Here is a 12776-nt window from a genome sequence, read left to right on the forward strand (position 1 = left end):
TCTTTCGTCGCCTCTCTTCATCCATAATAACCACTAGTATCCCCCAACTACGTCATCATCTGTTATCATCAATTAAATATTTTTTTATTTTTTATTTTTATATTTTATTAGTAAAATTAATAACGTTATAATAAATAGATACGGATATTTCACTTTCATATTTCATAATTATAATGATGTATATAATTCTTTAAAGTGTATTGACTGAAATACCAATGGTAACTAGAATTAACCAGAGAAATCCTAAGTTCTTCATTAATTGCTCTAAATCAGGTATTGGACCAATGGAACAACAGTTTCTAGAAAGAACCCAATCACAGCCGACTCAAACTGTATCTCAAAAACTATTCATCAAACTCCAAATACATTCTGTAAGCATTTCTCCCTGGAGAATAGTAATGTCGAATCAATTCGTCGATCTGAAAGCCAAGCTTTCTGTAAAGGGAAAGAGCAGCAATTCTGGTAGGATCGACATGAAGGCAAATCCTCTGAATTTTTCTCGTTCTACACCTTTGGATTGCTGCTTTCAGTAAAGCTTCTCCATGACCCTGCCTTCTGTGACTCTCCTTCACTGCAATAAGAACATTGCTTGACGCAAGGAAAAGAACAAGATTTTGTCGATTTTATTCAATTTACTGGGAGAAAAGAAGGCATCAAACAAGTCAATGAGTTCATGCGATTCCCACAATTCACAAGCTAATGCGAACGAAGAACACTAGAGGCTCGGATCTTTCCTCATTTACAACAGCTTGTGATTTTGATCTCTAACAACAACAAGTCACTGAAAAACCAGAGAAGCAAACGGTTCTCTGAACAACAACAACAACTTGTGATGCGGAAGAAGAAATCGCCAAGCTGACCGAAACAGATAAGCAAACTTAATAGATCGTCGCCGAAGAATCAAAAGGCAATATTTTCAATAGGAAAGACAGGATCAACAGACCTTCATATCCTTTCCGAGAATCAAAACCCTAATTGGCGAAGACAAATCGAAGCAAACACTAGGCTTTCCACCAGACGACATCGAGTTGGGGGGTAGGAGTGATACTAACCGGCAAGTTTGGTGATTGAAGCGCACAGGGAGGAGATCCAGGAGTACATGACATACCCAACGATCTCTTCTTCTCCTTCTTTTCCTTTGTTGGTCTTCAGGTACATGACTCCGCTGTTCTTCTTCCTCAACTCATCGTGGAAGGATTTGGCAAGTGATTCGTGCTTGGGGAAAATCTTCCTCTCCAATCTCACGATCTCCTCCACCACCGCCGCCGCCGCCGCGTCTTTACTTGGATCCAATTCTGAGATCGCCGCCGCCGCCATCCTCTCCAGACACTGGGCTCGACTCGATCGCGACTGTTTCCACGCACTTTCGTATCCATGCGGGTCGCAGTTTTATGCGGCTGCATAATGCTACCCTCTTAGAATAATATTGTGCGTATAAGCAATCGTTAATTCAAGAAATTAAAAGTGTTACACATTTATTTGATATATATATATATATTGATTTATATTTATTACTATTAAATTAGGTGAAGTTATATATATATTTGTTTATTAAATAATATTTAGTTATTTATTTATTTATTTTTATTTAAAATTTTTGAGTTAATTTAGTTATTTAAGGTTTTTGAGTTATATTATTTATGTTGCTTATATTTATTTCTTTTTGCTGTAATTTCGAGTTGTTGCAGTGTTCGGTATCTTGTAACGGATTTTTCGCGTTCCGTTATGTTTTTGTAACGGATCTATCGATGAGCTTTTCTACACTTTTCGGGAGAGCGAGCATTGAAAACAGCGTCAGCCCCTCTCTCTCTCTCTCTCTCTCTCTCTCTCTCTCTCTCTCGGAATATTTCGACGTCAACCCTCGAAGAAAGCGCGCTTTTATCTCCTCCTCTTCTCTCCAATCCCCTTTCCCGATTCCCAGCAAAAGAACCAAAGAGAGAGCGACGAAACAGAGATGGGTAGTGGCGGCGGGAGCGGTGTCAAGGACATCGGATCGAAGGCGGATCTCGACGACGCGCTCCGGGGTGAGGCGCCGGTGATAGTCCACTTCTGGGCGGCCTGGTGCGCCGCCTCCAAGCAGATGGACCAAGTCTTCGCCCACCTCGCCGCAGACTTCCCTCACGCGCTCTTCTTCAGGGTTCCTGCTTCCTCTACCCTCTCTTTTGTTTGTGTCTTTCGTTCTTTTTGCTACGAGGTTCTTCTTTGTCGTGGTGATGTCGAAAGGGCAGGGCCTATTAGGGTTCTAATAATCTTTTGTTGAGGTTCCGTGATGTGTAGTTCACTGAGTGGCGATCCGTTGGCTAATTCGTGTGAAGGGAGACTTAATTCTTGGCGTCGACAGGGCATCTTTGTAGTAATGTGAAGCTCGGCTTTTCGTAATCATTGCTTAGGGTTGAAATTGGTTTTACTCCCTGTTAGATTACTGTAGGTTACTCGAACTTTCTGAGTTACTTAACTACTTAGAGTTCAGAAGATCTGCAGGTTTGCTACTTACATGGTAATTCGATTAGCCTTCCAATCTAGATGTTTAGGTGGCTATTTATTTTGTCTCACAATTTACAACAGAAAATATGCAAAGGTACATGTTACATGGCATGTCTTTTACCATAATACTACCTGATGAAAATACTTTTGGCTAGATAGACCAGATGAACACTCTCCCAGACTGCTAAAAGAAAAAAGTGAACCACCTGAGGAGATTTTTTTTTTTATTTCTTATAGTTCATTGTAAAAAAAGTCTTCCATGTTATTTTAGTATTTTGATTACAAAGTAATGTTATCAATTGCCATTTCTGACAATATTCTCGTGGGATCTGTCCTATGTGCTACCACCTAGGAATCTTGTTAATCTGGAATACCTTAAGGCACTCTAGTTCAGTATATGTATCCATTTTCTCTAGTTGTTTCACTTCTTCTGGTGTGCAGCCACCTATAATAGTCACCATATATATGGCCGATCCAGGTCACTGAGGCATTTTTATTTTGATTAAACATTAGTAGTGGATATTAGAATTCAAAACAAAATGAATTCTTTTGTGCCTAAGCCAATAGCATTGCTTTCTAAGCGGAAACTCTTTTTTCACTGAAAAGTTGATTTATTGCCGAGGCACCCGCAGGGCAGAAGTGATCATGTCGGCACTATGTTAGCTTTGACAATCAAGCCAGATGATCCATCCTAGCATTGTATATGCTGACAGTTGAAACATCCAGATATCTACTACCTAATTATAGAAAGTGAAAAAGTTGATTTTTCTTCTTGTTGTTTCATATTTAACCAGTGTCTAGCATTACTTATCCCTATTTTGACTGTGAATTATCAAGGAAAGAAAATTACTTTTCTACAACATGCATAACAGATAGGATGCTATTTGTCCTAATCAAGAAGAACCATTAGATTTTTTGTGATTCTGAATAAGAAGAATGTAGTTCATTGTCATTCTTCTCTTTGAGGATCTCCTTGTTATTTCTGCAGTCTATGTTGATGTAGAAATCTAGATCTTAATCGATGCCTCAATTTGGGTTGTCAGTTTGATAAATACAAGTCAGTGATCTTTAATCAGGTTGAAGCTGAAGAACAGCCAGAAATTTCGGAGGCTTATGCAGTCTCAGCGGTGCCATATTTTGTCTTCTGCAAGGTTAGTGTTTCACAGGCTGTTTCGTAACATTGCTTTATTTTTGTTGTTCAGTGTGTACATGAATGAACCAAAAAACGTGACTTTTAAGAAATTAAGGATGTTCTAACTTGAAATACATGTGATGCTTCCTTGCTGGTCATATTTTACTCCACAAACTTCTACAATATTTTGCCTGTAGTTCTTGGAAAAGTTGCATATGAATGGTGAAATAACAAGGAAAATGCTTCTTCAACAGAGTGGTTTACTAAATTACTGATTTTGATAATTGATAAAAAACTTGGTGTCTTTTGGGTTGTAAAATCTTTCAAGCTGTTTGCCAATGCATTTTCTAGATACAACAACTGTTGCATCCCAACTATTTGGGGTCGGCTAAGTGCATGTTCTAAATAAAAGAAGGAACTTTCTCAGTTAGTTTACTGCATTCTAGCCAACATAATTAGTCAAAATTTATAGGAGGAAAGAAACATTGGTTGGTTGATAATTTTCTGTAAATTACTTGAGTTGCCATTAAACTTAAGCCTGGATGCATAACATGGACCAGGACACTTTGTAATCAAAGTTATTTCTTCCCTTTTCAGGATGGTAGAACTATCGATACACTTGAGGGTGCAGACCCATCCAGTTTGGCTAATAAGGTTGCAAAAGTTGTATCTGATAGTTTTGCAGGATCTGCTTCACCTGCCACCAGTCTTGAAATGGCTGATGCTCCTACTGAAACAATCAAAAAGCTTCCAGAAGAAAATGGTTCTTCTCACAATGAAAGTCCAAGCTCTGACCTCAGTGATGCACTGAGGATGCGTCTGCAACAGCTTGTGAATTCTCATCCAGTATTTTTGTTTATGAAAGGCAATCCTGAACAGCCAAAGTGTGGATTCAGCAGGACAGTTGTTAACATTTTGAAAGATGAGGGGGTTGAATTTGGAAGTTTTAATATACTTATGGATGACGAGGTACGTGAGGGAATGAAGAAGTTTTCTAATTGGCCAACATTCCCTCAACTTTTCTGCAAGGGTGAACTTGTTGGTGGTTGTGACATTGCTGTTGCAATGCATGAAGATGGTGAGTTAAAGGATTTATTCAGAGAACATGGAGTTCCTGTCATTTCAAAAGAAACTGAAGTTGTAGACTCAACAAAAAGTCTATCTTCTGATGCTACTGTACAAGAAATGAGCGAAGAGCTTTCCGACTCCACAGGACTAGATGCTGCATTGTCTTCTCGTCTTCATGTCCTCGTAAATTCGAGCCCTGTGATGGTATTTATGAAGGGTAAACCTGATGAACCCAAGTGTGGCTTCAGCCGCAAGGTTATTGAAATTCTTCAGCAAGAGAAGCTAGCTTTTGACAGCTTTGATATCCTTTCTGATGATGAAGTTAGGCAGGGGCTTAAAATTTTCTCAAATTTTCCTAGCTATCCACAACTGTACATAGGAGGTGAACTTATTGGAGGATCTGATATTGTACTAGAGATGCATAAAAGTGGGGAGCTGAAAATGACCCTTGCTGAGAAAGGTATTATTTCGGAAGTTACTCCCGAGGACCGTCTGAAAAATCTGACCACTTCATCACCAGTAATGCTCTTCATAAAGGGTACACCAGATGCTCCTCGCTGTGGTTTCAGCTCTAAAGTTGTGGATGCTCTAAAGAAAGAAGGTATCGACTTTGGTTCCTTTGACATTCTGTCTAATGAAGAAGTAAGGCAAGGATTGAAGACATATTCCAACTGGCCAACATATCCTCAGCTCTACTACAAAGGCGAGCTAATTGGGGGTTGCGATATCGTGCTGGAACTGCAGAATAGTGGGGAACTGAAGTCCACACTTTCTGAGTAAAAGTTATATACATCAAATATCCAGTGTAGTCCTACTGTTGTCTATTTAGTTTAAGAGTTTGCTGTTCTATAACAGAGGGAAGGCCATGAGACAATGCCGAGGCTGATTTGGTGCACATTGGTTGATATGGGTTCAAATCATGGAAATAACCTCACCTGGTGAAGGTTTAGGTCTATACATTTACTCCATGGACCTTTTGATCCCTATCTGCCTTGCAGCAGTAGAAGCCTCAAAGTGGTACTTCCTTTTTATCAGTTTGCTGTTCTAAATTGTTACTTTCTGTTAGAAATCTATATCTCCTACTAAGTTACACCAATAATGCTGCTTTTTTCTGGCTGGGTGAATCCAACTTTGAGCATTAAAATTGTAGTACATGGCTTAGAGCAGATATGTTTTTAAAGTTTCTTGTTTTAGCTTCTTCGTTCATCAGATGTCAAGAAACCAACTTTGTTTACTTTTGCATAATCTGCTTGAAACTGAAAAGCATAAGAATAAAAGTAAATTTTGCTGGATTAATTTCCACTTCTGAATCTTAACCATGGCTACAAGTCCAACATTTAGCATTGGATTACCAAGATTTTAGTTATTCAGTAGGAGTTTGATTTTTGTGAAGATAGTCTAAAATATTTGACCTTGGTGATTCTGGAAAAGGTAGGTTTGGAGACTGGTAATTTTTTTGGGAAAATTCATGAGAAGTATCCCAAGTATGTTAGTTGTAGACAAACTACAAATGTTTGTAATGAAGAACTATCGTCCAAAAGGTTTGTTTTTCCAGGTAATGTCTAGATCATACAAGGAGGTGAAAATTGAAAATGGAATTATTGCATGAATTTTGTTATTGTAATTCATTTTTTAGCCAACCTTCTTCTGCACAAATGCATGTGTAACAAACAAGTGAGTTAAACCATACGAATCATTCTTCTCATCCAAACACTTTTGTATTGCTTGCTCCTGTATTTTATCATCTCCTTGGACTTTTAATTTTTAGTCAATTATTATATCCACATGAATAATATCACGAGGTCTTGGATACTTCATAAGTCCGGGGACAGGGAAATCTATTAATCTTAACACGTATAGGGCATTCATGTGCGCAGGCAAACCAATTCATTCATGACTGCATGTAAACACTCCTGCGCGACAAAGTCGAGATATGCAGCCATGCAAATGTGACCTGTGTTCTTCCACTCCATTGTGGTCGCACTCCTCCGACTCTTCTTCATCTTCTTCTTCTTCTTCTTCCCTTGCCCTTCTCGCTATCTTTTGAGCTATGGCAAGGGGACGATGGAGGGGCCCTCATCTTCTTCCTTCTTCCCCCTTCTCCTTAACTTCTGAAGAAGAGTGAAAGAAGAAGGGAAAAAAAATAAATAATGAAAGTTTGTTTTGGTTTAGCACAAATTCAATTAGTGGGGCTTTTGTGAACAAACTGTCCAATTATCGTCCTCATTTTGCCAAAGTATATACATCAACATTGTACAAAGAACTTAGTTAGCTCCAAACAAACAAAAACAAAAGAATCAAAGCCTAGTTTGTTGTCCGGAAGAAGCATTTAGTCTCGAAGCCTCGACTTACTCCAATTTCTGCAACGACACTGATTTCTTATGCCATGCTCAAAGATTCAGATGTATAGCTTTTGTGCTGCTGCTGCTTTGTGGTCTTTATGAGGATTTTCCTCGTATATTCCCCTCACAGTCTTCGAGAATTTTCCTCTCCTATCCGGTTGGAAGTCCCCTCTGGTGCCTGCCTTCTTCTTATGCGCAGAGCTCAAGAACCGTGCACTCTCAGAACAAGAACAGGCACAGAAGAGCACAGCAGCAAAGGAAGACCCATAAATGATGGAGTGACGTCTCCAACACCATCTCCCGCCTTGTCAGCCTGGTGCTGCCTTGGTCTCGTGGTATCCACGGCAGCACCGCCATCGCTATTCCCCCGAGCCCTCCACCCGCCGGCGACGTGTAATCCCAACTAGGACTATGGCGACGGTGACGACGCGGTTGAGTCTCCGGGTGCCGCGCTTCACTGGCGCCGATCGCGTCCCGGAGGGGCGGCGGCGGCGGGCGGCGTGGTGTCTCGGGGCGCCACTGGGGCCTCTTGCCGTCGCGATGGCCCCGGCCGTAGAGTGGCACCAGGCCGTCCGGGGAGAGCCCGAACTTGCAGACGGGGCACTGAGCGCCGCCCCGCTGCCGCTGCTGCAGCCACTTGTACATGCACGGCCAGCAGTAGAGGTGGCCGCAGAGCGTGACGACCGGCTCCGCGGCAAAGTCCAGGCATATGTTGCAGTCTAAGCACCCGTCAGCCGATGCCTCCACGCCGTCGCGGTGGCGCTCTTCCTCCATGCCGTCTTCGGCTGCCCGGTGGGCGTACACGTTCCAATTACTTGGCAGCAGACGATGGTCACTGCCACAAGCAAACAACTCGATCGCAGTCGCTTACGTGCGAGGCTTTTCCGTAAGGCCCACCACCGGAAGAGTAGAGGGAAAAAGGCACCACAGAGACAAAACACCTCTGCCGATGTCTACTTTAACTTGGACTGCTTCAATGACGGATAACTCCCGCTTGACTGCATCCGTAAGTGGATTAGAAAACATCAAATCTAGTTTACATTATAGTCCCTTGAAATATCTTGATTTAATTTTACATCGGGAAGTGGATTAGAATTTAAATTAACTATCTTATAAAAAAAAGATAAATACATTAATATAAATTTAAACTTAAATATATATATTGAAGCTGACATGGTAAGGACCATAAGGACCGTAAAAACCACCAAACTACAGATAGAACAGAGTGCTGCTACATCTACCTACGTAATCTGACAGACAGATCAAGAATTGAATGCATGTCGTTGCCAATTCAAGTGGACCACCAATAATGTGACTTCCACGCCTCTCTGTAATGAGAGGCACAGGACTCGGTGATGTAACCTGATCTTTTGAACTAATGCACATAATTCAATCGAGCACGGAAGAAAACAGTTGCTATGATTTGAACCCATCATCTTAAATGCCTTTACCATCTAACCTAAAAATTAACAACATAAAGTAATATAAAATGCACAAATTTTGAAATTACCAAATCCCTTTATTTATGTATGACTCTCTATCTCTCTTCCGTCAGCTGCTTTTAGGGTTTAATCCTTTGGAGACATATGCCTAATTTTTGATCGAGGAGAATGATTTATCATCATTTTATCCGGTAACAGCAAAGAGATCTCTTATTCCGAGGTATGTAAAGCTAATCTTTCCCAAGGATCGATCAGGAGAAAACTAATAAGAAAGAAAGAGATCTCCCGCCCCCGTAAAGAATGATCGGGTATGAATAACGAAATGGAGACGAGATCTCGAAACAAAGATAAAAGGATTCCATCGGATCTGATGCAGACAACCCCCGACGAGTTCTTCTTCATCGAGAACCCGGCCTTCGTTCGATCCAACCGAAAAATAGAGGAGGAAAGACACGCAACGATCGCGAATCAAGAACCGGAGGGGGAAGATGGAAGAAGAAGAAGAAAAGAGAGACGACGAGGGGTTTAAGATGCCGCAACGATTTGGGTCGCGCCCTTCTCATGCGGAGTCGGAGACGGCGATAAGAAGAGGTGAAGGAAAGGAAAGCTTCTCCTTCGGCTGTGGTTGCTGATGCTGAAGTTGAACTCCTCGTCCTCCTCGTCGTCGTCGATCTCCGAAAAAGAAACGAAGGAAAGAGAATAAAGCGCGAGATGGTGTGTCTGTCTTAATTAGAATTTAAAAGATCCTAATGATTGACGATAATATCTTATGATCATATATAATCTTTGTTATTTATTGTTTTTAAGGAATCCAAAATATATTTAGAAATCCCCTCAAACCATAAAAATGGATATAAATATCATCTCAATCAATCATAAACCGAACCACGCATAAAAAAACAAAATTAAATATATGATTCATGTTTTTGTAAGTTTTTTTCTTTTTAATATTTATTTACCCACCAAATCAAAATGGGAGAAGAATTGAATTGTTTTATAAGAGTTTAGTTATCAAACTTAGGTTTAAATATTTTGAACTAATAGTGAGTGATTGGTGTATACAATTAGTATTAAGGTATTTATAATATCGAGTCACCTCTAGATTAAGTCTCATGTGCATCATAACATCATAATATGATTAAATTATTAGTGTCATAATATAATTTATAATTATCGTTGGATTGAGTTATATATATATATATATATATATATATATATATTATATTTTGAACCAATGGTTCGGGTCATTCGGATAGATAATTAAAATTATAAATCTTTCTGTCAATACCCTTAGTTCAAAATATTGAAGTGACATTGTTGGGCAGATGACCTAACAAGACCACATGCAACCATGGCGTTTTAATCGATCAAAAAATTAATTTAAGTATTGAATGAATCTTATAGATGTAGTTGGATTCTTTCTTTGCTTAATATCATATTATTTTGAGATATCAGTTGGATATAAGTTAATATTTTCATATAATAAGTTTTTTTTTGTTGTAATCCTTTGATCAGTTTTTTATTATTAATCTCTTCACATGGGATTATTCACAGTGAGAATGAAGCATAGAATCCCGGATATTAGGGACATAATGCAACGTTGTTGTGTTGCTTCAAGAAAGCTACTGCATTACGGGAGGAAATGATACGTGTGGGATGCCACTTCCCAAGCAACGCCGAAGTTGGCAACTGGGGAAGGCGAAGGCCGCCGTAGAGGACGATGAAATGGGCCATACGTAGTTTCCTCCATCTGGGGAAGGCTGCTTGCCGCCGCCACCTACACCACACAAGCCTCGTTTTCTTTTGACGAGAACCGTTGGATCCCAATCGACCGGCTCTCGTCTCCCCGTTCTTGGAAGGTGGTACAAGTAATCCTTCGGCCTCATCTGGCTCGTTCTTCACTTTATATTTTTATTATTAAATATTTTTTTTTAAAATATAATATTTATATTATTTATAATCTAATATTACTAATATTACTAAAATAAAAAAATATAAAAACATTTAAAAATTTAAAATAAAATTATAAATTATAAAAAATATAAATGATAATCTCGAAAGAAGAAGAAGAAAAAAAAAAAAGAGTGAATGAAGCTTTTAATATTCTTTCCATGTAAATATTAGTTACTCAAATATTAAATTACACTAATATTTAGATCGCATTTTTTATGGTTGAACCCTTTGAGCCGGACACAGCAGAGCAGACGAGAGCATATTTGATATTAGCCTTCCTTTCAAGTGATACTCGTGATATGACAGACACATGAATCGATACGCTTCCTGTCACGCTGTCGATTCGCCTCGCCTACCCTTTCATCACCCATATATATCCCGCCCTCCCACTTCTCCTCCCTTCTCCACCGTCCGATTCAACCCCGTTCCGTTCGGTTCGTAGCTCAGCTCCCGATCCCCCATCTCTGGCGCGCGCGCTCTCTCTCTCTCTCTCTCTCTATTGCAAATGGCGGCTGTCCGTGGAACCCTTGCTCGCCGCTTATTCCAGATCGCTAAGGTCGGTTCGTCCGCTGGCGCCGCCAAACCCCTACCCGGCGCCCGCAATGAACCGCGTCCGATTCGGTACTTCCTCTCCTCCTGTCCTCAGAAACAACCGTTCTTCCAGCTGCCGCTGCCGCCGGACCGCCTCGCGCTCCCCGTCGGCGACCCGCTCGTCCGGTGGATCCGCGGCCTCAACTCGGACCGGATCCGCCTCGACCTGCACCTTACGCCTTCGGGATCGATCCCCGCGGGAGCGGACGAGGTAGCCAGAGGAGAGAAGGGGATGTTGGTGGGGGACGTGAGGAAGGCCGTGAGGGCGTCGCAGATGGATGCGGCGAGGGCGAGACTGACGGCGACGGGTGAGAGCTGCGTCGCCTACTCGGAGTTCGTCCGGATCTGCAGCGAGGCGTCGGGCGGCGAGCGGGGCGTGGAGGTGGCGCGATCGCTCGACGAGTTGGGAGCGGTGATCGTTTGGGGCAACGTCGTCTTTCTACGGCCGGAAGAGGTAGCCAAGGCAATCGAGACGGCGATGATCCCGTCGGTTGAGGACGCTGAGAGAGGAGAAGAGCTGAGGAGGATGGAGGAGACGAAGGCGGAGATCGACCGGAGCGCGGCGGCGCTGGTGAGGAAGGAGCTGTGGTGCGGGCTGGGGCTTATGGCGGCGCAGACGGCGGCGTTCATGCGGCTGACCTTCTGGGAGCTGTCGTGGGACGTGATGGAGCCGATCTGCTTCTACGTCACCTCCATCTACTTCATGGCCGGTTACGCCTTCTTCCTCGCGACATCCAGAGAACCCTCCTTCGAGGGCTTCTTCGAGAGCCGCTTCGCCGCCCGGCAGAAGCGGCTGATGAGGGCCAGAGAATTCAATGTCGAGCGCTTCAACGAGCTAATCGGGGATTGCCGCCGCCCGCATCCCTCGTTCGCACCCGTTAGTATGCGGAAGACATGACCCGAGCAAAGAGGCCGCCTTATCAACGGGAATAATCTTAGACTTGATGGGAACGAAAGAAAAAATATATATAAATATAAATATAAATATAAATATAAATTATCATGTTAAGTCAAATTTTAATTATCCAGACCTAAGACCTAATCTGGTTTTTTTTTAATCAATCTGAAGTTAAACTTTATCAATCTGATCCAATCAATGTTGGACAGTCCCGATAATGTACTTTCGATCCTCAAGTTAGTGAGCTAGACGGGATACGACGTATTGGGACGTATTTGAGAATGGTAAACGCTTCGACACATGATGTAAATCGAATGACGGAGTGTGAATGGTTAATAGGAAGTGGTGAGATCGTTGAGTATTAGCGTGCCTATCTTATAATATCGTGGTGTTAGTTATCTAATGTCAAAAGTATAAATTATGTGGTACTAAAGTATTGGGCTCCTGACATTGGAGTGTCGGTCATGTAGTGCTGAGATATCGAGTGCTTAACGTTGAGGTATCGATTATGTGATATTGAGGTATCGACCACTTGATGTCGAGATATTATACATGTGATGTTGAGGTGTTGATCATATGGTCTTGATATTGATATGTTGGATGTACAAGTCTTTGAGGTGTTGATCACATGGTCTTGATATTGATATGTTGGATGTATAAGTCTAACGTGTCGACCACGTGATATCGACGTGAGTCATATTATTTTACCAATAACACCACTAAAAATATAAAGAGATAAAATCATTACATAAGAAATAAAATTTTAAAGTTAAAAAATAAAAAAAACTAAATATTTTAGAAAAAAATATAAAAAATAAAAATGAAGTAGGGTGAAGAGTGAAAATAACTTTTGCCGATAAAATGTT

At 41.3% G+C, this 12776-nt stretch overlaps 4 protein-coding genes across 4 annotated transcripts; 2 read left to right on the forward strand and 2 right to left on the reverse strand.

Moving 5' to 3' along the window:
* Window positions 1-228: 228 nt before the first annotated feature.
* On the reverse strand, window positions 229-1373 carry LOC103993270 (uncharacterized). The gene is made up of 2 exons (XM_009413269.3): window positions 1053-1373; window positions 229-571 (listed from the first exon to the last, which is right to left on the reverse strand). The coding sequence occupies exons 1-2, from the start codon at window positions 1315-1317 to the stop codon at window positions 345-347; spliced, it is 492 nt and encodes a 163-aa protein (XP_009411544.2). The 5' UTR covers window positions 1318-1373; the 3' UTR covers window positions 229-344.
* A 423-nt stretch (window positions 1374-1796) lies between these two features.
* Window positions 1797-5796, forward strand: LOC135619049 (monothiol glutaredoxin-S11-like). Its single transcript, XM_065120629.1, has 3 exons — window positions 1797-2137; window positions 3561-3635; window positions 4214-5796. Exons 1-3 carry the CDS (start codon window positions 1955-1957, stop codon window positions 5462-5464), a joined length of 1509 nt encoding a protein of 502 aa, XP_064976701.1. The 5' UTR covers window positions 1797-1954; the 3' UTR covers window positions 5465-5796.
* A 1449-nt stretch (window positions 5797-7245) lies between these two features.
* Window positions 7246-7800, reverse strand: LOC135619809 (E3 ubiquitin-protein ligase RMA3-like). Its single transcript, XM_065122162.1, has one exon. It carries the CDS (start codon window positions 7798-7800, stop codon window positions 7246-7248), a length of 555 nt encoding a protein of 184 aa, XP_064978234.1.
* Window positions 7801-10704: 2904 nt separating this feature from the next.
* Window positions 10705-12468, forward strand: LOC135619050 (calcium uniporter protein 3, mitochondrial-like). Its single transcript, XM_065120631.1, has one exon. It carries the CDS (start codon window positions 10927-10929, stop codon window positions 11908-11910), a length of 984 nt encoding a protein of 327 aa, XP_064976703.1. The 5' UTR covers window positions 10705-10926; the 3' UTR covers window positions 11911-12468.
* The last annotated feature ends 308 nt before the right edge of the window (window positions 12469-12776 follow it).

Source organism: Musa acuminata, chromosome BXJ2-8 (genome assembly GCF_036884655.1).
Source record: "Musa acuminata AAA Group cultivar baxijiao chromosome BXJ2-8, Cavendish_Baxijiao_AAA, whole genome shotgun sequence".
Lineage (NCBI taxonomy): Eukaryota > Viridiplantae > Streptophyta > Magnoliopsida > Zingiberales > Musaceae > Musa > Musa acuminata.

What these genes read in the sequence shown, in the direction of transcription:
- LOC135619809 (XM_065122162.1), bottom strand. Translation starts at nt 7,800, where the DNA reads ATGGAGGAAGAGCGCCACCGCGACGGCGTGGAGGCATCGGCTGACGGG.
- LOC135619050 (XM_065120631.1), top strand. Translation starts at nt 10,927, where the DNA reads ATGGCGGCTGTCCGTGGAACCCTTGCTCGCCGCTTATTCCAGATCGCT.
- LOC103993270 (XM_009413269.3), bottom strand. Translation starts at nt 1,317, where the DNA reads ATGGCGGCGGCGGCGATCTCAGAATTGGATCCAAGTAAAGACGCGGCG. An exon ending in TTCAATCACCAAACTTGCCG is followed by an intron (nt 572 to 1,052) that starts GTTAGTATCACT and finishes TTCTTATTGCAG; the next exon opens with TGAAGGAGAGTCACAGAAGG.
- LOC135619049 (XM_065120629.1), top strand. Translation starts at nt 1,955, where the DNA reads ATGGGTAGTGGCGGCGGGAGCGGTGTCAAGGACATCGGATCGAAGGCG. An exon ending in CTCACGCGCTCTTCTTCAGG is followed by an intron (nt 2,138 to 3,560) that starts GTTCCTGCTTCC and finishes ATCTTTAATCAG; the next exon opens with GTTGAAGCTGAAGAACAGCC. An exon ending in CATATTTTGTCTTCTGCAAG is followed by an intron (nt 3,636 to 4,213) that starts GTTAGTGTTTCA and finishes TTCCCTTTTCAG; the next exon opens with GATGGTAGAACTATCGATAC.